This window comes from Poromitra crassiceps, assembly GCF_964638095.1.
Source record: "Poromitra crassiceps genome assembly, chromosome: 17".
NCBI lineage: Eukaryota > Metazoa > Chordata > Actinopteri > Beryciformes > Melamphaidae > Poromitra > Poromitra crassiceps.
The window spans coordinates 7688169-7714189 of record NC_139635.1 but is presented as its reverse complement, the minus strand read 5'-3'; the positions used below and the strand labels follow the sequence as shown (position 1 = coordinate 7714189).

General features: G+C 48.1%; 1 protein-coding gene across 2 annotated transcripts in view; it reads left to right on the top strand.

Moving 5' to 3' along the window:
* Nucleotides 1-396: 396 nt before the first annotated feature.
* The window catches only part of LOC310791806 (DELTA-stichotoxin-Hcr4b-like), a 403187-nt gene continuing 377562 nt past the window's right edge, over nt 397-26021 (top strand). For both annotated transcript variants that reach the window (XM_083653477.1, XM_083653476.1), the window contains exon 1: nt 397-684. In XM_083653477.1, the coding sequence (XP_083509603.1) occupies nt 611-684 (74 nt within the window). In that variant the 5' untranslated portion in view covers nt 397-610. The remainder of the gene's footprint in view (nt 685-26021) is intronic.

Here is a 26021-nt window from a genome sequence, read left to right as displayed (position 1 = left end):
TTCTTTATTTCTTCGACAGATACCGGTTTCCGAAAATTGCCACAATAACAATGAAAATATATCGTCGCTGTGCAATGAAAGCCACTTATCTCCAAATCGCCAACTTTTCAGGAAACGGAAAAAACCCCGTGCTCATAAAATACTGAACACCACGTTGTCATATTTGACACATGTCTTCATTGTAGACAGTTTATGAATGTGTCATTACATTATAAATATCTCACCTGAATAAGCTCAAATGCTGTTACCGGATTATCACACGGAGTCTTGAGCACTTTCTGGCGGCCAGACAGCAGCGTGTGGGAGCCTGCGCGAGCACGCGCCGCTGTGCTCCAGGCAGCGGGGACGCGCGGGCGGACAGCTTCACTCTGCCAAGCCGAGGAGAGTGGCTCTGTCATGGGTTGAGCAGTCCCGGAGTAACGTGACATTATTCTTGTCAGAAACAACTGCGATTTGCATACTTTAAATGAGTTTGCAGCCCAAGGACAACCCGAAAACACCTTATTGATCTATTTACGTCAGACGATGCCAGAATCACACAAAACCAAGCCGAAACACAGCCGGCATTCGGGTCAGCAGCGTGCCTGGTGACTTTTCTGGGGAAGTCCTCATGAGGTGGGGCGGAGCATGGAGGTCTGACTGTCACATACGTGATGTGATGGGCGGGTCTAGCATCCAATGGTGGTACGTGTTACATACTTACCCAGTAAAACGTGTTTTTATTGGTCATTTAGACGCCAAAACCTGCCAGTAGATGCAGGAGAATGGATATATTCCATTTATACTCAAAAGTAAAAATCATAAAAAATGGACTTAGGTGGTTTTCATTGCACAGCGACGATATGCTAGTTAGATATGTATCTCTAACAAGCCCATCACATCTAGTTACCTTTCTTTGTAGTATCCTGAGATCTTCCAACGTTTTCATTATGGTCCAGGATGGCCAGCTGGGTACCGGCCCTCATCGAGTCATAGTGGAAGTGTAGCCTCTTTGGAGCGTACTTCAACATCACAGAATGGTACACCTCAAGTGATCCTGAGTGTTGTAAGACAGACAACCACATATGATAGAATGGATTACTTTAGGTTTGCATCTTGCACAGCTTCTATCATCCAAAGTTGTTATTACTGTGTGTTGAACATCTATAGGCTGTCTTTGTGTGCATGATGTAACCATTCCAACTAACTACAACTGGATAGCTGAGTAGTCAAAGTTAGCGGGCTGCAATCACTCCCAGCTGACAAAAAGGGTGAACCAAAATGTAGAATTTGATATTTATTTTTCTTGACTCTGTGAAAAAATCATACCTGTGTGTTTGAAGAGTGCCATCTGCCTCAAATCTCGCAGGAGATTCTTATCCTCCACAATGAGTAGCAAGGCTTTGAAAGCAGGGGAATCAGCTTTCAGCCACCTCCTCATCCTCTGCTGCTCCACTGTCATGGGAGGGTGATGGCAGGTGAACTCCACACTGTTCTCCTCCCATCGATGGACACCACAGATGTGATGCTGCAGCGAGGTCCAGCGACGAACACATTCCTACAGAAATCAGACACATTTATAGTTGAATTAGTTATTGGGGGGTGATAAACCTATGTTCAGTTGTTCTTTCTGACATTAGGAAAATAGGTTGTCATAATTACATCAGAAAGTGAAACCCATTATACTCTTTTCATCCTCCGTCACGTTCCCATTTTTCCAAAAGTAACATTACATGTTGTTCTTAGAAAGCATAAATAATGTATGTATTACCTCCTGATCGCCATGGGAAGACTTGCATGACCAGTACAGGTGATTGGTGGTAGACTTTAGCCATAGCATGAGGTCTTTCTGGTCCTTCTTATTAGAGGCAGCCACAAGCTTCTTCTTCACTCCTGAGCAAAATAGAAGAAAAGTTATCAATAAACATACACAGAAAATGAAATATATGTAGTAGGATAATGTTGGCCCTAACCCTAACCCTAAATTATGTCCTCATGTAGTGAATAACATTGTACATTATGTCTCCATCACTACTAATATGCAATCTATTCCCCATTTTATGTAGGTTAGAAAGGAGAAGTTATTGTCGTATACATTGACTTGCCTTTGCTGACATGCCAGGGGTCATATTCATGGCGGATATTTGGATAATCCTCTCTCATGATTTTCCTGATGGACGGCGATCTGTCGGTGGTCATCACACCAACATCCACCCCCCACGCCAGCAACTGGTCCAGGCCTCTCTGGAAACCCACGGCTTCCATAGCGACAGAACTTGTAGCTTCTGAAACCTAAGATGTGAAGTCTTGTCAATAAATGTATTGTATGTGCATTGTTGGATAAATAAAAAATAAATAAAATTCTACGGATCTTGAATGTTGTACTTTACCTGGACCAGTTCCATATGAACTATTTGCTTGGTCGCGTCATCTTGGAATGAGTAGGTGGAGTACTTGGCACTATATCCTGGAAATCAAAACAAGGAGACTGCGGTGAGCAAGGATGACTGCAAATACTTACATAGACATATTTATTATATGATTCCATAAAGTCTATGATGGATTACATTGTTATGACAGTTAGACAATATTTACCTGGACTATCACATCTGGCATCGCCACAGAGTTCGACCTTCTTCCCGGATAGTGATGATTGACAGAGCCGGGAAATGATCAATTCTTGTTGTTCTCTGTATGCTTGCTGTATGGCTGGGATGTGGTAGGTTTTCTGCATGGCGTAGAACTGTGTTGTCTTTGGGATTGGAACATTGAGGAGACCTGCCCAGTCTGAAATGTCAGTGTATGTGGCTCCTGTGAAGACTGTTGAGGCGCTGATCAGCAGGTTATTATCTGGCATGCCTCTTCTGTTGGGACAAGATTGCCACTGACCAGTGTGATTGCTGTCGCAGGTCCAACTAATTTTAATTTGGCTGCCTCTGGAGTTGATTACTCTGTTTGAGATCATCGAATCACACTTAGGCTCATGGCACTTTATGAATAGTTGCAGGAGGGCAGACTCGTTCACTAGCCACTTCTTCTCCTCCCATGCTTCTGGTCGGTCGCCACGAGAGCTCCCAGATGCAGACGTTGTTCCTGGACTGGAAGGCGAGTCAGTACTTGGTGGTGCAAAGCTGACATCTGAGGGATCCAGGTCCAAATCCCCAAAGCTCATGCTGAGGTCACCAACTGCAGCTTCGGGTTCTAGTTCACTCTGGAGACAAACGGGAGTGGTGGAAAGGATAAGAGACTGCTCAATTGTCCTGATTTTCAATTTATTTTTCTAAGGAAAATATACAATAGTAGTATTCAAGAAATGATGTAAGCTGGATCTTCTTTTATTTTTCCTGTTTTTTCAGATAAGAAATGATAGCCTGTCGACTCACTTGGATATCTGGTTCACTGCCAGGTTCCGGGTCAGTCGGTGGAGCGGAGGATGTCGAGGCAAGCTGACACAGGATATCTGTTTTGGAGGTAGACGGGGCCTCATCCTAAAAACACATAAAAAAAACAATACACATAGTGTCAGTGTAGCTAGGAAGGAGGGATGATGAAAACTGACACAAATCATTACTATTCATGAAAGGTGTTGGAACTCCAGGGCTTACCACAGATAGTGACCAAGTAGGAGGTCGGCCAAGATAGATCCCACTGAGTGACCGCCTGGTCCGCGGGGTAGGCGTTGAGGGACTTGTGAGGACTAGAGTCACTGCTGTTGTGAGATCTGGCCCAACTGATGCAGGTTGATCTTCGTCAGCACTTGGTCGAGGCTTTGTAGGAGTGGACTGAGGCAGAGCTGTAAAGTCAACCTCTGGTGGAGAGACCTCACCACTGGCTTTGTCCTAAATGGTAATCAAATAGAAAAATAGTTGTGGGCACAGCCTTGGAACTAAATGCATATCATTACTACTCTGTTTTTACTAGCAAATTGGAGATATCAGGTAAGAGGTGTACACACACACACACACACACACACACACACACACACACACACTCTCTTGATAGGCTATATGTGTGTGTGTGTGTGTGTGTGTGTGTGTGTGTGTGTGTGTGTGTACACACGGAGTGTGGCATTTTGGATTCATCAACACAAGCAGGAAAGACTAATATAATAATACTCTCAAGCATTGCAGATGATATACTATTGTGTAAGTTATCTGCAATATTCTCAAGGAAAAAGTTTGAACTGGTGAAGGAAAACATGGACGCCTCTTTGTGTGCCCCCCCCCCTCCCCCTCCCCCTCCCTTATCCTGTTGGATAACAAAGACATACTCTGAAATTGTAGGCCTCTTACTATTATTCTATATCTATAGGCTATATATCTAGAAATATATAGATATATATGTCTTTCGATATATAGAGATACATTGAGATATATAGATAGGCTATACGCTAGATATACACATATATACACGGGCACACACACGCACGCACAAACGAACAACCAGACACACAAAGTACGCTACTGTTTGGATCAATACATACCTCCATTGGGTCTGGGACTGGGTCGGTGTTGTATGCTGCCCTGCGTGCCCCACCCCGCTTAACTGCAAACCCCACCTCCGTGGGAGTGTCTCTGGAGGCTCTCTGACGGCTCGTGCACATCTACAATGGCAAAATCGCTTTTCCGCTGTGTCGCAGCGTTTTGTGGGCGTGGAAACCAGCTTCCAGCTCGGAGCTGTAGAAACGCCTCACCTTTTCTTCCCTGCTTGATAAAGGCGGAAGAATAATAGATTCTGGAGGGAAGTATTTTACATTCTTCGCCATGAATCGTAGACAGAGGTTAGTTGCTGTGGCTGTGCTCGTTGCCCTCCGCAAATACCGCAGATGTCGGCGCCGGTTCTGGGTTCACCCGCTCCAGCAACGACGAGTGCAGTATGGGGAGTACCACTGTCTGGTCACGGAGCTGCGGCTGTATCCGAACCTGTTCAGGATGGACAAGGCCCAGTTTGACGACTTGCTCACCAGAGTGGGTCCCCGGATCACCAAGCGAGACACGGCATTTCGCAAGGCCATTTCTCCCTCCCAGCGCCTGGCCATTTGCCTACGGTATGTTTCCTTTCGTTTTGTTTTATCAAGTCATGTAATATCAACAGAAGAGAGCTGAACATAGTGTATTACTATCATTGTATTTATCTATCTATCTATACAAAGAGAGAGAGAGAGATATCCATACGTATGTATGTATGTAGGCTATGTATGTATGTAGATTGATGGAGAGATACATACACACACACACACACACACACACACACACACACACACACACATTTATGATTGTGATGATTTAGAGGACAGAAAATTGTGCCAGTTTAATCGCCTAATCTGTCTTTTAGGTTTAGCAGATATTTATTCTGAAATTTGTTGTGTAACATAATTCTAATGCCAGTACATGTCATGTTGTTTATCTTCAAGTCCTTTGTGCATAGTTTATGAATAACAGGCACTATTGAATTAAATATTCTCAGGCCTTTGGCTTTTAAAGTGACTTTTGCCTAGACAATGCTGACATGGCCTTATTTTTTCTTTTCTTTTTTTGTCTTAAACAGCTATCTTGCCACAGGGGATTCCACCTCCACCATCTCCTGCTCCTTCAGAGTTGGAAAGTCCACTGTCGGGCTTATTATCGGGCAGGTGGCAGATGCCATCTACCAGTGTCTGGTGGAGGAGTTTATGCCGCAGCCAACCAGAGAGGACTGGATCCACATTGCAGAGGGCTTCCGTTTAAGATGGGATTTCCCCAACTGCCTTGGAGCCATCAATGGGAAACACGTGGTCCTCCAGGCTCCCCCCAACTCTGGCTCCTGGTTCTACAACTACAAGGGGACATACTCCATCGTCCTCCTTGCAGTTGTTGATGCCTACTACCGCTTCAGGGTCATCGATGTGGGTGGGTATGGACGGAGCAATGACGCTGGTATCCTGGCACACTCCCGGTTTGGTGAGGGGCTCCGAGACGGCAGCCTGGCCTTTCCTGAAGACGCTGTGGTCCCAGGAGCAGAGCATCGTGGCCCACTTCCATTTGTCCTCGTGGGAGACGAGGCCTTTCCTCTCCGCAGAGACCTGATGCGTCCCTTTCCAGGGTCCTACCTCGCTCCAGAGAACCGGGTGTACAATTACCGCCTCAGCCGAGCCCGGATGATGGTCGAATGTAGTTTTGGCATCCTCTCCTCCCAGTGGCGGATGTATCGGCGACCCATCACATTGAGCCCAGAGAAGGCGGAGTTGTGCGTCAAGGCCACCTGTGACCTGAACAATTTCCTGCGCAAGTCTCAGCTGCAGGGCAGCAGACCATCGTCGGGAGATGTCGCCGCTCCCGCTCTACAGCACATCGAAGGCTTGCCGACCCCCGCCGCCGCAGGGAGGGAGGCACTCAGGACGAGGGAGGCATTCAGGGCCCACTTCAATGAGGAGGGTGCTGTACCCTGGCAGCAGTACATGGTGTAAGAAAAGGCTCTTCTTAGACCCACACAAAGGCTCTTTTAAGAGCCACCCACACAATCCGAAAGAGTAGAATTCCATAATCCTTCTTTAATTGAGGGAGATATGCTATTAAATTGAAACCCAATGAAAGTGCAAAATAATTATTTACAGCATAGAGTTTAATAAAATGAAGGCACAGGGATTGTTAAAAACAACCAGTGTACTTGGCATTTTTGGTGTTTTTTTGTGTGCGTTTCTTTTTCCTGTTTCTTGCAGTCTCGTGTGCTTTGGCTCCAGTCCGTGTTTCTTGTCCCCTTTGGCCAGCCTGGCTCCTCAGCCATGGATCCCCAGTACTCCCAGCGTCCAGCAAAGGTGTGTAAATGGATGTCTCATTGACCAATCACATTATGGCTCAATGAGCTAATCAAGTCATTTCATTATATTATTGTAATAAATTTTCCTCTTTTTGCTGTCAATTGTCATTTCAGGGTGAACCAGATTGACTCTCTGCCCCATCCATCACTCCTTCAACACGGCGACTGTGGTGTCAAAGCTGCTCATCTCCAATCTCAATAAACAATTCACCCCGACACAAAATACTTGTCTGAGCCATCCCACAGCTGCTCGTCTACATCCAGATGTCTGCCACAGCATCAAAATCCCCCCACTGACCTGAGTCTCTCACCTTCAAACACACACACACACACACACACTCTCAATAAACAATCCCCCCCCCCCCCCACAAAAGACTCAGAGCATCGTACCGGTAGAGGGGGGGGGTAGGCAACCTGCGGTGCTCTGGTGCCCGCCCCGCATACGGCTCTTTAGCCCCTCTCCCTGTGGCTTTAACAAGAATCATGTTGCAGGTAGATTTAACATGGCTGAAATATACTTCGTTACAGGTCAATGCATGGCGTATTAATTAGCCGCAGAGATAGCTGAAATAGTGAGTTTAAGAAATTAACATGAGAATGGTCTTTGTTGGGGTTTTTCACTTGTGCCGTTATAAATACAATTACTCTCTCATGACATAACTGCTATCACCCCTTATCGTAGCTTATTTTTGGACACAGTTAATCATCCTGATAACGACTTGAAATAACCTGTTGAGAATATTATTTTATTCACTGCCAGATTATAAGTGTAAAATAAAAATTTGGGACTACCTCATAAGACTGTTTACATCTGTTATTACCGTTTAAATCTGTTAATACTACTTGTTGTGTATGTTAATATCCTAACCTCCATCTTAACGAGCATCTAACCTTGCTAAAGCAGCACAAAGCCAAAACAAGTCATTTATTTCCTCAGTCAAATAAGTAAAATAATCAGCAGATGATTGAAGAGGGAAGACAAAACATTGAAGCCTCTCTTTTTGAATGTGAGCTTCTGATAGTATTCACCATAAATATGTGTATTGTTGTAACGGGGTCATCCCTATGTTCCCCGGGTCCTATGTTCCCCGGGTCCTATGTTCCCCGTTTTTGTGGGACCGGGGAACATAGAACTCTGCTATGTTCCCTGGGAGAGGTTAGGTTTTGGGTTAGGGTCTGGGGGAGGTTAGGTTTAGGCGTGGGGGGTGGGAGAGGTTAGGTTTTGGGTTAGGGTCTGGGGGAGGTTAGGTTCGGTCCCACAAAAACGGGGAACATAGGACCCGGGGAATATAGGACCCGGGAAACATAGGTACGCTCCCGTTGTAACAGTTACTAACCTTGACCCATGTATCAAACTGCTGTATTGGGGCCTTGAATTTGTGGGACAATGTCCTAGAAAGTCCTTGAAAGCTCCTTGAATTTGATGTTGAGGAAGGTGTGGGAACCTTGTACTGGATTCCTGATTGCTTTGCTCTCAAGGTATACACATACAAGGGTAATTATCTAATCTGAAGTTAAGGTATGCACAGTGAAAAGAGGCAAGATAAGAATGGTGAGCAAATATAAAAGTGGATTACAGTGTTAGCTCTCTAGAATAAGTTTTATTTTCCTGAGCTGATTGGGTTAGGTATTGCACAGTGATTATTTAAATGTGACGGGTATCTCCTGAGAAATTATATTATTTTGGTAAACATTAACTTTAGGGACAATGGGCCTATATTTGTTATCAACTTAGCAATACATAGACTTAATAAAACACTAATGGGAAGTGGGAATTCAAAGAAGCTCAAAATGCCCTCCAACTCTGTAGGTACGTCTCAAAGATGAGATTATTATTCAAGTAAAGTACAAAAAACACAGCAAACAAGAACACTTTTTAGGTACGGTATATTGAAAGTAAAAAAGGTCAAAGTGGCTAGGATCAATAAAGTGATGATTGTGCTGGAACCAGAAAAAAAAGCACACATGGCAATCTGCCTATACATTCAACCAGCTTCGTACCATGAAAACATCAGGAGTAACACTCAATTAAAACAAAAAAAAATAATGCCAAAACTGTTGGGAATAGTTTCAGTTAGACAGTTATTGAGAGCTGGTTTGAGTTAAAGTGTGGACCAGTGGCACCACAGGTCCACACTTTCACTCAAATCAACTCTCAATAACTGCTTAACTACATGTACTCTGAAACTACTGGCCCTGGGAATACTCATAGATTATCTCCATGATGCGTAGTTTGGCAAGCTGCCTCCTTGCCAGAGGCATCCTCCTGAGGTCTGGGAGCACGCTCCTGAGGAAGAGCTCATCCTCATCAGGGACAGGGACAGGGACAGGGGGTGTGGCAGTTGCTGCGGCAGAACATGCAGCAATAGCTGCTGCCACCAGGTTGGCTGAGCCATCCCCTGGCTGGTTCTCGAGTGCGTTGAGGAGCCGGTCCTCAAAGCTCGAGGGTTCTCCAGCAGCAGCGGCCCTCCTCCTTCTGCCAATCTGCGGCCGACTCTGGCTGTCATGCAGCTGCCGGGTATTCGGAGTTGCCGGCGACCCATGGAGTTGCCGGCAAACGTTTGCCTGGCGTGCTGGGGGGGGCCGGAGGGTGCTGGTGGAGGAGGCAGGGGGCTCGTGGATGGCAGAGCTGGCCCGTAGCTCCTGCTGCTCGACAGGCCGGGGGGGATGCTGGAGTTCCCACTGGTGGACGGCCCTGCCTGGCTGCTGGTGGGGGGGCAGGGGGGTGCTGGTGGGGGGGGGGCAGGGGGCTCGTGGATGGCAGAGCCGGCCCGTAGCTCCTGCTGCTCGACAGGCCGGGGGGTGCTGGTGGGGGGGGCAGGGGGCTCGTGGATGGCAGAGCTGGCCTGTAGCTCCTGCTGCTCGACAGGCTGGAGGGTGCTGGTGGAGGAGGCAGGGGGCTCGTCGATGTCCGAGCTGGCCTGTAGCTCCTGCTGCTCGACAGGCCGGGGGGGGATGCTGGAGTTCACACTGGTGGACGGCCCTGCCTGGCTGATGGACGGGCCGGTGCGCTCGCTGCTGGTGAAGCCCACAGTTGCTGGCTGGGGGGGAGCACGGAGGCTGAGGTTGGTGGTCGTTTCACGGAATCCTACATGTGGTTCCATGAACGACATAATGGCCATGTACAATGTCCGGGGCAGCTCCACTTTTTTTGGCCTTTGTTGCCGCAGTCTTCAACCTCCTGTAGTAGTCTTTCAAGTTTTTCCACCTTTTCATGGTCTCCTTGACTGTGTGGGACAATTGCAGAGATATAAATTAGGTGTTATTCCCTCCAACAGACATCTGAAATTTTATGACATACATGAGGATCTAAATGCACACAGAAATGTAGAAATGTACTGTAATTTTTTTTGTTAACACATTCACTGCCAGCCGTTTTTCAATACTGTAGTTAGCTTCTGCCAAGGTTTTTTTTTGAGGATTCTGGCTCATCTTTCAAGAGCCGAGGATTCTTTTCTGTTAGGATTTTGTGAACACACAATATCTCAAAAGAACTAATAGAATGTGTGCTTTCTCTGTCTAAAAGAGTTAGTTTGTAGAGTTAGTAGTTATGTAAGCATTAGCAGTTGAATACAGCATGGTTTCAGCGTCTGAAAATTTATTCTGAGATAAATGGCTTTTTGTGAAATTCGATAGAACAGTCACTTTAACCATTCATTTTTGGCATCAGTAAGACGACGTCAGACATCTAAACAATAGTTTTGAACAGTAATTTCCTCCATAACAGCAGGAAACACCCCTCTCCTTCAAACTCCTCCCTCCGTGTGTGTCTTCTTGGCTGCAGCGGGCGTGTCACAAGCTCGTTTCTGCTGCTGCTGTAACCTCGCGTCACCAGGCTCACTGCTTTGCTGCTGCTCCTGTCTGCTGGCGGCCGCTGGGCAAGTCTGGATGGGCTCGCTCGTTTCTTGCGGTTTCGGTTGAGAGCTTTGATGAAGCTTTTGCGATTCTGGTCTTATTTATGCTGCGTGTTTCAAAGTGTGTTCCACCCGTAATCTATTATGCAAATTTGCAATCCCTCACCGCCAGCAATCAGCGCGAAAGCGAAAGCGTTTTCGCCAATCCATTCTACAGTATGAGAATGGTTTCATCGCGCGTTCCCCTGCAGTTTTGGCTCTGCTTTTTCTAGTTTGGAGGGCACTGTCGCCACTTAGTGGGTCGGTGGAATGGGTTGTACACGTTCGGTGGCTCCAATAATTTTATAGGAGACGTGGGGGGCGTTGATCCACGTCCTACCGTCAATTTTTTTTTTTTTTTTTTTTGACGACTCAACTCGTCATTGGCAGTCAACCGTTGGATTTTTTTTGACGACTCAACTCGTCATTGGCAGTGAACGTGTTAAGTGAATTTCTCTATCAAAAAATCTATTGCACATCATTTCAATTTATTTTCTGTCATTAAAACTCCAAAATCATTATCATTGTATTATAAGTTGGGCGGTTGAGTGTCTTGTACAGAATCAATAAATAACCAAAAATAAAATGTTCTGCAGACTCTATATCAGAATCAAAAAATCTACATTTACTTAAATCAAGGTTAATTCTTTGTCCATTGAAACTCGTTACATGGATAAATCTCAGTCATTACTTTGAAATGGGTATCTTTAGCTTTGGAAAGATTACTGAAGTCAGAGTGCTTTTTATATTTTTATATTTAATCCAATATAACGTTAGAATAACATATTATCAGCATGATTTCAGTTCAATAACAATGGTGGTTTTGGTCGCTCTGCTCGATCACAACATCAGAACATTATTTATATAAATATCTGACCGTCTACAAAACATACAGCTCTTTTTTGATCAAATATTGCTTTTTGCAACCTACCAGGATAGTTGACAATCTCTGCAACCCTCACCCAAGCCGCCTCTTTTCGAGTTCTGTCCATAAACTCCACGTATTGGATATCGTAAAGTATTGGGAATTGGGACACGGCGAGGATCACTCTTTCATCCAGGGTTTCCATTGTCACGGCTTTTTGACTCTGGGGAAATAAATGTGTGACTGAAAGTTCGGGGTACAGAGAAGATGGGGGATGGGACGAAATGTGTAGAAAGAGCTGTCATTGGGTAGCTGGAACGAAAGGTCCCGCCCTAGTCCCGCACCGCAAGCGTGAAGCCGTTCAGAGACAAGCCGCATCTAGTCTGCGACCCCGAAACGCTGGGCGGTTCCAGCGGCAGGGGGCGCGAGGTTGAAATGGACCAATCAGAATCGAGAATACAGCAATACAGCCTATCAAGATGCAGCGTCAAAGCGGCTTTCACAGGAGGCAAGCCGCCGAGCGTTTCATGATGTGCACGTACCGTGATGCGTTTGCTCTGCACTGAAAAGTGCGCTACATCCAGCTTTTTTACAGCGTTCCGCGTGTATTTGTCACCGGCTCCCATCGCTTCCAGTTGAGAATAATAACAACTCCACAACTAATCATGCGGATGGGCTATCGCAGCGGACACGGAGGGGCTCAATTGTGGCAGCAGATTGGCTGCTGCAGGCACAGCTAACGTTATGCTTCATGCATATCGATGCATACCGATGCGATTTCCGTTTCCCCATGACTCGCTCTGTTTTTTCCTCGCCTTTCTCTAATCTGGAGAGCACTGTCGCCACCTAATGGGTCCGTAAAATAGCTTTTACACATTCAACATCCACCATACTTTCACAGGAGATGGATCAGGCTTTGATCCACGTACCACCGTCAAAAAACGCAATTGACGACTTTAGTCGTCATTGGCACTCTACGTTACTATTCGAATTGACTAGTCGTCATTGGCACTCAATGAGTTAATAATAATCAGTATCAGCTGCCATAAATTTCCCCCTTCCCCCTTGTGAATGCTAGCATAATACACAATTATGGTCCCAGGGAGTGATTGGAAATGAAAGATTACATGAACTATGCTTGAAATTTCATTCTGCATCTTCTCAGATACTGTAATTGCATTATATCCTTCTCAAAACACCACTGAATTCACCATTAACTATTCATGTGAACAGTTTATGATGTTGTATAGGGTGTCATTGTAATTCCTGACCATGAAAACATAGGGGTAGACATCACATTTTCTGTGTTATCATGTGTGGTTCAGGAGATATGATGAAATCAGGGTTTTGTCATTTTTCGGGGGTAGGTTTGTTTACAGAGTGATAACTATCCTTAAGCTACCAAATCGGAAGGGTTATCATACCAAAATATAAATTAGAGACATGTAGGAAGACAAAAATAACAAAATCATGCGGTCGCCTCAGGTGGTACCGATATGTCAAAATTTCAGCTTTGGCCCATGGACTAATAGTAAACCGCTTATATCTCTGGAACGGAAGCACGTACAGATACGGGATTGGGGCCATTGGAAAGCTCATCGAATTTCCCTACTAGGGATTTTTTCTTGCACGTGACTTTTTCTGGACGGGGCTTCGTTTCAGAGATATTCACGAAAAACTTTTCGCCGCGTCTTCGCCAAGTCGAAAAACGCTTATATCTCGGGAACGGAAGAAGCTACACGGGACTGGCGGCGTTGGAAAGCTCGTCGAATTTTACATCTAGTAGAAGGTGCGGCGAAGTTCGGAGATCAACGATGGGGGCGCTATTTGCTTCCGTTTGCAAAACAACGGCCAAACCAAACTTGACCCAACTTCCTTTGGCGATTCCGACCACTTCCGGTGCTCTGACACACTCGGCATTGGTACCATTCGATTCCTCGTCAAATTCTACATCAGAAAAGTTGTTTGACTCCTTAAATAATTCGTTTTAACCTATTTAATAATTCGTTAATTTATATTTGCAATTTATCTAATTTATATTTGAAATAGTATAAATAGGAAACTTGCGTTTTCTCTCATTCCGCTCCTGCCCTTCGTGCTGTGAACACCCTACTCAATTTACTCTACACCCTTGCTCATTTACCCTATTCCCCCATACCTTGTGCCTGTTTCTTTTGTTTATTTCATTCCTTTTGATTGTATTTACTTGTTTTGTAGCTTGTTTTGCATTGTTTTGTTGTCTGTTATTGTTTGTTCTTTGTTTTGTGTTCAGTGCTGTGTGTTGTGTGTCCTCCATTTGCCATCGCAATGCCACTCGTTGAGGTGGGGGAGGAGAACTCCCTGGCCCTCCTAGAGCCCTTTAGCTCAGCAGAATCCCCCGACGCCTTCCTGGCTGACCAGGACTTGAGGGTGTGTCCATGGGACCAGGGTGGACGCAGGGGAGCTGGTGGTGTCCCCGGACATCGACGGGGTGGTCGTGGAGGTGGGCCACATGGCAGCGATGGGGGGGGGGGGGTCCATGAGTTGGTCCTTCCTGACCACCCTCAGCATGTCACCAACCAGTGGCAGTTTTTAAAGAAACATGTGGTGCTCTCGGACTACTCAGCCACTGTAGTCGAAAAACAATGGCCCACATACATGGGTATAGGGTGGCGAGAATGGATGGTGGCTACCACCTCACCCTAACCTTTGCCCCTGTGAACAAAAATATATATATAGTTTCGCGAACAACACGGTAGCCGCGAAGATCACCCTCCAATACATGGAGAAGGTGATTGCGGGGTACAAGGCCAAGCTGCAGGCTTTGCCGACCATCAGCAGTATCCAAAAGGCAAACCTCCGCAACCTGCCCCACATGCAGGTGTTAGAGCAGGACCGCAGCTTTCTGCTAAGGCTGTTGGACCAGGCCATCCTGGAGGCTGGGCTGGACCCGGAATATAGATTGATTATTACCATTGGCCAGTTTGGCCAGAAGCGCCTCCACCCACTGGACCTTGGCCAGCTGGTCGAGGTGGAAAGGGGGGTCCGGGTGAGTGTCCATGCTGCGGCAAACATCTCATCAAAGGACAAGGGCCAGAACCTGATGTGGTCCCGGGGTGGGCTCGCAACAGTGGTGGGGAGGCGGGGGACCTAAGCCACCAAGTGAACTGAGCCACCACCAACTGGAAATTTCTCGTGAACTGAGAGATGTGGTGGGAGTCACAGGGTCAGGGATCAACTTCCTTCAGTTGTACACAGACACGCCCCACTCCCACCTCTACCCGGCATATAAACACCCCGTGAGTGGGGTGATTGTTGCCTCCGGTGTGCTTCACCACGAGCGCCTGAAGGCCATGGTCCACCGCGCCCTGGCCTACATGGACCACGTGGAGGACCTGATGTCCAAATCAGGCATCCAGCTACAGGCAAGAGTGGAGAGTGTGGTGCTGTTGGTCCTGGTCCCGCCCATCCTGGACGCAGCTGCACTACTGAATGTGGCCAACCTCAGGGGGATCCTTGAGGCCCGCCCGCTGCTCCTCCCCTCCCGGGATATCCGAGGGGAGGGCATACATGTAATAATAATAATAATAAACATGGGTTTTATATAGCACTTTTCTAGGACTCAAAGACGCTTTACAAACAAAGAAACACTAAAGGAGCGGGGACGACGTAAGTGCAACAGACAATGGACAAACACGACACAGGCACACAGGGATAGGCAGGGGGAGCTAGGAGAAGGCAGAGGAGAAGAGATGGGTTTTGAGGCAGGATTGGAAGATGGTGAGGGAGTCTGATTCTCTAATGTCCGGGGGGAGAGAGTTCCAGAGCTTGGGAGCTGCCCTGGAGAAAGCTCTGTCGCCGAAACTGCGGAGGGTGGAGAGAAGGCCGGCAGAGGTGGATCGGAGGGAACGGGAGGATTGGTAGGGGGAGAGGAGGTTGGTGAGATATGGGGGGGCCAGTTGGTGGAGAGCTTTGTAAGTGATGCCAGTCCTCACCAACAGGCTGCAGACCCTGTACGCCACCAATGCCCAAATGGGGGGCTTTTCTGCAGCCTGGGGGGCCTACCAGGCGGAGCTGGCAGTCAGTGTGCATGACTCACACTACTCCGCCAGCCTGGGGACCAGCTCCACCTCTGAGCGGAGCTTCACTCACCAGCGGCAGTTCTTGGGTCTGGCGCCCTCCTCCAGTGCCAGTTCAGGGCCGGTTCCACCTCCTTTGGAGAATTGGGTGAGAGCAGGAGGCCTGCACAAAGCGATCTCGAAAATATTCACCTTCTCCGAGTACCTGGAGGCTGGCCCAGGACTGCTGGGAAGGCAGCTTATAGTTGTCCTCCTGAAAGACCTGTACGACCGTACAAACACTGCCTGCCTGGCCAGCCTGCAGGGCACTGAGGTCCCGGGCACCCTGGTAGGGAGTGCCGAGTACTGTGACTTCAGCCAGACCCTCATCCAGAAGCCCTCTTACTTCGCATCCCCAAATGTGTTTGGGAGGGCCGTGAGGATGGTGGCGGGGAAGGGCCGTGACCCGCAGCAGTGCTTGGAGGCCGGGTTCCACCAGCTCGGCCTCCGGTTCTTCCCGGACGTCAAATTCTGGGATGTAAGGGGGAGATGAAGGCCGAGCTGGAACTTTGTGCATTACCTTGAGGTGCACGCCAGCAACTTGGCGCCGTCAATGGAGGCCAAATGTGGGGCAACGGTCAAGAAGATCTGCAGGGAGATCGTTATCTGGGGCCTCTCCTACGAGAGTCGGATCGAGAGATATGTGGAGCACGGCATGCCGTGGCTCGCAGAGGTCATCAGGAGGCTGCCAGAGGTGAAGGACGCCCAAAAACATCTGAACCTCCTCACATTCTATAAGTGCCCTTGTACTTCGCAGATCAGCCATGTACAAACAGGTAGGGATGCAACAATGATTTTGATTAGAGCCTGAAGAAAATGCATTTCTTTGATGGCTTTTGTTTTTATCAGTTGCTGCCTTTCAAAGAAGAAATAATACAGTATAGGCTCCAGTACATTACAGGTGAACATAGTGAACATAAATCAAAACAAAACAAAGTCGATATTTATTTGCAATTAAATAAGTTACATATTAGTTATCGATTTCTCTTCTGAACAAAACAAGGAGTCAAATGCTGCAGAACAGACAGCAGAAACATTCAGTGTAGTGGAGACTTTACGTTACAAAACCGCAACATTTTAATCAGTGGTGCATAGTGAAATTGGTTAATCGCTGCATTTCTACCGTCATGCCCTGTATCCACCAGCTGGGTACTTCCTGTTGGGAGATGGAGCATATCCATGCCTGCAGCGTCCTGTTGCCATCATGACACCATACCACCAACCTGTAGCAAGTAATAACACCCTCTCTCTCATTTCACTCACTCACTCACACACGCACGCAATAACACCCTCTCTCTCATTTCACTCACTCATGCACGCACGCACGCGCGCGCGCGCACACACACACACACACACACACACACACACTTGTTCCTTTGGTGACTTTGAAACAAACCATACATTTGTGAATGTATGGTATGTATGGTGAATGTGAATTTTAATTAACAGGTCAAGTTGAAGCATGGGATAACCAGCACCACGCCAAAGCACGGAACATCATTGAGCGCACCTTTGGGATCTTCAAAACACGCTGGAGGTCCATCTTTTTGGGGGCCCTGGAGATCCGGCCTCTGTTTGCTCCAGAGGTGATTGGTGCCTGCATGCTGCATCCTCCACAACCTATGTGTGGCAGCAGATGTCCTGGAGGAGGACGGCCCGGCCCCGATGGGGATGACGACCCACAAGTCGAGAGGAATCTCTCAGGGAACAGTGTCCGTGGAAGGCTTGTTGCCCAGACTTCAGCTCCTGTAGTAGTGCCTGCATGTGTGGGTGAACATGATTATCTGTAGACAAATCCTCAACCTTTTTCACATGAAGGATTCTTAACTCATTGAGTGCCAATGACGACTTTAGTCGTCAATTGCTTTAGTAACGTTGAGTGCCAAAGACGACTAAAGTCGTCAATTGCGTTTTTTGACGGTGGGACGTGTATCAAAGCCAGATCCATCTCCTGTGAAAGTATGGTGGCTGTTGGATGTGTAAAAGCTATTTTAGGGACCCATTAGGTGGCGACAGTGCTCTCCAGATTAGAGAAATGCCAGGAGAAAAGAGAGAAGAAGTCATGAGGAAACGGAAATCGCATCGATATGCATGAGGCATAACGTTAGCTGTGCCTGTGAACAGCAGTCAATCTGCTGACACCACAATTGAGCTCCTCCGTCTCCGCTGCAATAGCCCCTCCATATGATTTAGTTGCCGACACAGCCTCTTTCTGAAAAGTTACATTATTCTCAGCTGGGAGCCGGGACAGGCTGTGAAAAAGCGGGGGGATGCAGCGCACTTTTCAGTGCAGACGGAGCAAAAGCAGAGCGAGAGCAAACGCAGCGACACTCAGAGTCGCGCAGAGACACTCCCACAAAGGAGGAGGAGGAGGGGGGTGGGGCACGCAGGGCAGCGTACAACACACAACACCCACACAGCAGGCTCGATTGACAGAGACAGGCAAACAGGCTATCTGATGCCCACCAGCAGTAAATCAAGACCAGCAAGAAGATGTAGGGTCTGCGCACGCAGGGGCCAGCGCTGCTGGTTGCAGCTAAAAAATATTATTTTGCCAAACAAAATTCCTTTGTTTTCACTGTTTTATTGAAGTAAATTATTTTTGAGGTGTCACATCAGAAAATATTACCTTCAGAGTCAGTCATGTGCTTGAAATGCTATATTTCACAAAAGGCTCAATATCTCAGCTTCTAGATGGAAACGCCAATTTTTTCTGTTTTTGACCTATCTTCTCCGGCTGATAACTAAAGAACGGAAAATGATATCAATAAACTTTTTTTTGCTGCTGATACAATAGAGTCTCATCGTTCTTTGTGCGTGTTCGGTGTTTACTATATTCTGTGGGCCTCGAGAAATCACTGAAAACGCTCTGAAACTCTGGCACTGGGAGCGTCCGTTCTCCAAAAGTGGCTGGCACTCAATGAGTTAATGTAGTTCACATTAGGGCCACAGACCCCAAATGATGACATGTTGTTATAAATGATTTTGTCCAGAATTCCATGACTATCTGTATTGTAGGTAGAGCGACCAGAGTGAAACTCTAATAGGATGGCAAAAATGTATTTTTCCCCTGACCGACAACATTAGAAGGTACTATTTATAGCCTGCATTCCCCTGGCTGGTGAAGTTGGCGCAACACCAACCAGCCGGGCGCACTGACGACGTATGTGCTTTTATTTCATTCTATGTGTGGTTGATTTAATAGAAATTAAGGAGTGTGTTGTTTCTTAATTCATGTTCGGCTGGATGTTTTCATTCTTTGATTTAATTTTATTGCTGATTTGTGTAAATGGCTGCTTGCACATTTGCTGTTATGCATGAGCTGACCATAGTGAAGCAACAGCTGACACACAGTGTAAGCTGTGTGTGTGTGTGTGTGTGTGTGTGTGTGTGTGTGTGTGTGTGTGCGTGCGTGCGTGCGTCCCATTCAGTCGCCCCAAATACACATTCTAACAGTGTCAAAAACACTCACATGTACATGTTGTGACTCGTGTACTCACCACGCAATTAAATAATAATCCAAAGTTACATTAACGGCCATTTTCGTAGTAAATCCACACACCGAGACCTAAACAAAAGAGTAACTGAACTAACAGGAGTATAACCGAAGTTACTTCCTCGTTTGCCATGTGGCACATACGCTACACATACGCTACAGTACAGCGCGTGCGCAATGTGCATTTTGGGCGACTGAACGGGAGTATGCAAAATCCCATAGAATGCGATTGTAGTGCTAAGCTATTAGCAGTGAGAGGGCTCTACCACAGTTTGTACTGCACACAGATAGAAAATAAAGCCATGTACATTCTAGTTTTAACATAGGCAATGTTATGCTGTGTATAATGGTTTGGACCCAGGAGCAGAGACGACAGAGTCAGGAGTCAAAATTACTTGTCTTTTACTTGAGACTTTGAACACAGGAACAAAATAAACAATAACAGCAATTAAGCCTAAAGCTAATTCTAGCCTATACAGTAGTCGAAGACCGACGAATAAACTAATATCTTGAGACAGATGAATTAGGAGCTCAGTCCAGCATAAAGTTCAATGAGGTCCATCCAGAGAGTCTCGAACCGGAGTAGCCAGAACACAGCAGCAGCTTGGCAACGATCAGCACTGGAGTCTGCAAGCAGAAGAGGTTATAAAGGCTGCCAACCAGGTGCAAACTATCACAGTAATTAAGCGAGTGATGTCATGGCCTTTCCCTATAGGCTAGTTTCTCCCGCCGCTGTTATGAGCGCGGGACCTCTGTTCAGCACCCTGGACAGCAACGGCCCGGCGCGTCCTGGTTGCCAGCGCTCCGGCTGCTTCAGCACCCCGGATAGCCCCTTGACCACTGCTTGATGCCTCCTCCCTGAGTCGCGCTCCCAAGGGTGTGTCAGAATCCCCCCCTCTAGGGGAGCCACCTGGCGACCCAACGGCTTGTCCACGACGCCGAAAGTCTTGGATTAGGGTGCGGTCCACGATGTGCCGAGCCGGCACCCAGCTCCGCTCCTCCGGACCGTAGCCCTCCCAATCCACCAGGTATTGTGTACTGCGGCGCACCCGGCGTGAGTCCATTATCCTCCGGACCGTGTACACCGGACCACCATCAACCCAACGAGGAGGAGGAGGGGGTGGGATAGGGGGGGACAAGGGACTAGACACCACAGGCTTTAGTAGGGACACATGGAAAACAGGGTGAATTTTCATTGACGCAGGCAGCACTAACCTGTACGAAACCGGCCCAATCTGTGCTTCAACCTCGAACGGACCCACGAAGCATGGTGCTAGTTTCCTGCTCTCCACCCGTAGTGTAAGATCCTTGGCGGACAGCCATACCTTGTCTCCTGGCCGAAACGGTATCGATGGTCGCCGCCGTTTGTTTGCCTGCAGAGAATGTCTGCTCCTTGCTCGCAACAGAGCCGCCCGAGCCTCCCTCCATGTGTGTGCGCAGCGCCGCACAAAATCTGCCGCCGCCGGGACCCCTACCTCCGGCTCCTGGTCCGGAAATAACGGCGGCTGATAGCCTAGTTGACACTGGAAAGGAGACATGCCTGTAGAAGAGGACTGCAGAGTGTTGGACCCAGCTGCACTACTGAATGTGGCCAACCTCAGGGGGATCCTTGAGGCCCGCCCGCTGCTCCTCCCCTCCCGGGATATCCGAGGGGAGGGCATACATAGTGTAATAATAATAATAATAAACATGGGTTTTATATAGCGCTTTTCTAGGACTCAAAGACGCTTTACAAACAAAGAAACACTAAAGGGGCGGGGACGACGTAAGTGCAACAGACAATGGACAAACACAACACAGGCACACAGGGATTGACTCTCTCCGTCTGTCCATTGGATTGAGGATGGTAACCAGAGGAGAGACTGGCAGTGGCTCCGAGAAGAGAACAGAACGCCTTCCAAAACTGGGAGGTGAACTGGGGACCCCGGTCCGACACGATATCCTGTGGAAGTCCATACACTCGGAAAACATTATTCATTATAAGTACAGCAGTCTCTCGTGCAGAAGGGAGCTTAGTTAAGGCAATAAATCGTGCCGCCTTGGAGAAACGGTCCACCACCACCAAGATGGCCGTCTTTCCTCCAGAACGGGGCAGGCCAGTGATAAAGTCTAATGAAATGTGGGACCAGGGCCGACGTGGGACAGGCAGCGGACACAGCAAACCTGCAGGATGCTGACGCAGCGTTTTATTCTGGGAACAGGTGACACAGGCGGCCACAAAGATAGTCACATCCGGCCGGATTGTTGGCCACCAGAACTTACGAGCAATGAACTCTAATGTCCGTTTCTCCCCTGGATGCCCCACCAACCGTGACGCATGTCCCCACTCCAACACCCCGGCCCGTTTCTCAGGAGGCACATATAGCCGGTTGTGGGGGCAGTTCTCCGGACCTGGATCAGCCTGCTGCGCTGCTCTCACCTCGGTTTCGATTCCCCACAGAACCGGGGCGATGATTCGGGCTGGAACCAGGATGGGCTCAGGCTCTGCACCTTTGTCTGTAGGATCAAACTGGCGAGAGAGTGCATCTGCCTTTGTATTTTTGCTTCCTGGTCGGTACGACAATATAAATTCAAAACGATTGAAAAAGAGAGCCCACCTGGCTTGACGTGAGTTCTGCCGCCTTGCACTGCGGATGTAGGCCAGGTTTTTGTGATCCGTCCATACCACAAACGGCTTCTCGGCCCCCTCAAGCCAGTGCCTCCACTGCCCCAGTGCCTCCTTTACGGCCAACAGCTCACGATTGCCCACGTCATAGTTGCTCTCCGCTGGACTCAGTCTCCTCGAGAAGAAAGCACATGGATGGAGCTTGTTGTCTGTGGGAGAGCGTTGGGACAGGATGGCCCCTACTCCCACCTCTGATGCATCTACCTCAACCACAAAAGGCAATGCTCGATCCGGGTGGGTGAGGACTGGACCTGTGGTAAACAACAGTTTTAATTTGGAGAATGCCTCTGCTGCCTGAGGGGTCCAGCGGAACCGGCCGGAGGCCTTCTTGGTGAGCGCATTCATGGGTGCTGCGATGGTGCTGAAACCTCTGATGAACCTGCGGTAGAAGTTGGCAAAACCCATACAGCACGTACCTTTTCTGGATCCATCGTTGTTCCGGAGGGAGAGAGAATGTAGCCTAGGAAAGGAACTGTGGCAACATGAAAGTCACATTTCTCCGGCTTCACATATAGGTTGTTCTGTAATAGTCTCTTTAACACTCGGCGCACATGCTGAACATGTTCCTGAGGAGACTGGGAAAAAAATCAAAATATCGTCCAAATAAACAAAAACAAACCTGTTCAGCATGTCTCGTAGAACGTCGTTAATGAGAGCCTGGAAGACTGCTGGTGCGTTGGAAAGGCCGAATGGCATCACTAAATACTCATAGTGCCCTGTGGGGGTTATGAAACCAGTTTTCCACTCGTCCCCCTCCCGGATCCGAATGAGGTTGTAAGCACTACGTAGATCAATCTTGGTGAAGATGGTAGCCCCCCGAAGCTGCCTAGCAGAGGCAGAGGATAACCGTTTTTTACAGTTACATCATTCAGTCGTCTATAGTCTATACAGGGCCGAAGCGAGCCATCCTTCTTTCCCACAAAGAAAAACCCCGCTGAAGCAGGCGAGGTTGAAGCTCGGATAAACCCCATCTCCAGGGCTTCCTTTATGTAGCTTTCCATAGCTAACGTCTCTGGGGCAGAAAGGGAATATAAATGTCCCTTGGGTGGACTAGCGCCATCTACCAGTTTGATCTCACAATCGTAGGGTCTATGAGGTGGCAACACTGTGGCTCGGCCTTTACTAAAAACCTCCTGGAGGTCCAAGTATTCAGACGGAACATTGTCCGTATTAACACTTTCAGTGCCACGGCCCTTGGGCAAAAGGTTGCTTGCTGTGCCACATAGGCCGCAATGCATTTTAAAACAGTCATATAATTTTTTTAATAATTACTATGTAAACACTGAACACGCACAAATAACGATGAGACTCTCTTCTATCACCTGCAAAAAAAAGTTTATTGATCCCATTTTCCGTTCTTTAGTTATGAGCCGGAGAAGATAGCTTGATTGAACGAAAAACATACCTTTTTTTCTACGAGCTGAGATAATGAGCCTTTTGTGAAATTAAACATTTCAAGCACATCTCTGACTCTGAAGCTAATTTTCTGATGTCTCGGTCTGTCTGGGTGAAGTGTATGCTGCTCTGCTGCTCTCCGTGCTCCCCCCCCCCCCCCCCTCAACTGCACACGCCTCCTGGGTGTGTCTTATGTGTCTGGTGGCTCTCAGTCTCTGCTGAGTTTGCTGCGCACACACAGTGAATGGTGCGCGACATTCAGCTTTTTGGTTCCGCGTGTGTTTGTCACGGGCTGGCATGCTTCCAGTTCGGAATAATAATGCTGATTATGTGAATGTGCTGTTGCAGCGTACATGGAAGTGCTCAGTTGTGACAGCGGATGCTGCTGCTGGGGGCACAGCTGGCGTTGTGCTCGTTTATGGAGGCACGTCGATGCATACGGACGGATGCAATGCGATTTCCTCATTTTCACCAGTGACTATTTCTGTGTGTTTGGCTCCTTTTTCTCTGATCAGGAGAGTGCTGTCGCCACCTAATGGGTTTGTAAAATAGGTTATCGACCTCCAATAGCTACAATATTGTTAGAGGCGACGTAAGAAGCTTAGATCGACACCCCCCCGTCAAAAAAACAATTTGGAGTTATGACGCCATTTGGCGTCGCTGGCACTGTACGGTAAATTTCTAATGACGCCATATGGCGTCGCTGGCACTGAACGTGTTAAGAGGTTTATTTTTCTTTTCCACTATACACCGGGATGCTTCCTCAGGAGTCTTTAAACAAGAAAATTGACATAACGGGCCCCATTCCTCCACTTGACCTATGACCCAATCTAACCGGGGATTGTGTCTTACTAACCAGGGGTAGCCTAATACCAACGGAAAAGCCGGTGAGTCGGTAATATGGAAACTAATCTCCTCCCGGTGTTTCCCCTCTAGAATCAACGTAACAGGACTAGTAGCGTATCTGATCTTACCCGCGCCCAGGGGACGTCCGTCTAAGGCTGTAATGTCCATTGCCTCCTCCAGCTGACGTGTGGGAACCCCCCACTGCCTAGCCCATTCTCGGTCCAGAAAGTTTCCCGCTGCTCCCGAGTCCACAAAAGCTTCTACCTGATGAGTATGAGAACCCCAGGAAATGGTGGCAGGCAAAATAATGCGGGTTTGAGGCGAGGAAGACACAGAGACCTGACCCGTCAGTAGCTTCCTTTTGACTGACGGGCCCCGTCTTTTACTGCCCGCTTTGGACAGTGGGCGTTGAAATGACCAGTCTCCCCACAGTATAGGCAGCAGCCCTCCTTCATGCGACGGGCTCGCTCCTCCTGGGACAGCCTGGCTGCGCCGATCTGCATGGGCTCCTCCGTGGCGAGGACCGGCGTGGATGGGTTGAACCGAGTACTCTGTGGGCCCAGAAACGCTCCCCGGCTCCTCTTCTCCTGTCGTCGTTCCCGAATTCGATTGTCCACATGAATAGCTATTTTAATAAGCTCCTCCAAGTCGTCTTGTTGCTCCCGTGCCGCTAACTCGTCCTTGATCTCCTCAGAGAGTCCCTGCTGAAAAGCAGTCAGGAGAGAGGCCACATTCCATCCGCTCTCGACAGCAAGCGTACGAAACTTTACTGTGTACTCTGCCACAGTCCCGCCTCCCTGACGTAGAGCATAAAGTCTTTTAGCTGCTTCCTGGCCTGTAACTGGGTGATCAAAAACCTGGCGTAATTCAGCCTTAAAAGTCTGGAAGTTCTGACAGGCCGAATTATGCTGTTCCCATAGGGCCGTGGCCCAGGCTAATGGGGGTCCAGTTAACAGTTGAGAAACAAACGCTATTTTTGCCAATTCATTTGAAAATTTCACTGGCTGTGCCTCTATGGCTAATTCACACTGAAGCAAAAAGGATCGGCATGTCTCTGGATTGCCTGAGTATTTCTCAGGGGGGGCAGATTCGGCTCAGAGAAGCGGACTGGAGCGGACGGAGTGCTGGAGATAGGAGCGGAGGGACTCGGAGCTGGAGCGGCCATGGATTGCAGATTGGCGGTGAGAGTGGTAAGTGCTCCTCTCATCTCCTGCTGGTGTACTCCGATCTGCTGGATCTGTCGGAGGGCAGGAGCAATCCCCTCCATAGATTGCGAGAGTACCCGGATCTTTGTCTCTAGTGATCCAATGTGGACTTGTTGCTCACCCAAAGTTTGTGTCTGCATGGCAAATGCAGCGCGACACTGTTCCGCCTCTGCTGGGTCCATTTTCTGGCTGATCGTTCTGTTATGCTGTGTATAATGGTTTGGACCCAGGAGCAGAGACGACAGAGTCAGGAGTCAAAATTACTTGTCTTTTACTTGAGACTTTGAACACAGGAACAAAATAAACAATAACAGCAATTAAGCCTAAAGCTAATTCTAGCCTATACAGTAGTCGAAGACCGACAAATAAACTAATATCTTGAGACAGATGAATTAGGAGCTCAGTCCAGCATAAAGTTCAATGAGGTCCATCCAGAGAGTCTCGAACCGGAGTAGCCAGAACACAGCAGCAGCTTGGCAACGATCAGCACTGGAGTCTGCAAGCAGAAGAGGTTATAAAGGCTGCCAACCAGGTGCAAACTATCACAGTAATTAAGCGAGTGATGTCATGGCCTTTCCCTATAGGCTAGTTTCTCCCGCCGCTGTTATGAGCGCGGGACCTCTGTTCAGCACCCTGGACAGCAACGGCCCGGCGCGTCCTGGTTGCCAGCGCTCCGGCTGCTTCAGCACCCCGGATAGCCCCTTGACCACTGCTTGATGCCTCCTCCCTGAGTCGTGCTCCCAAGGGTGTGTCAGGCAATATGTCAAATAAACTAAACTCAAAAT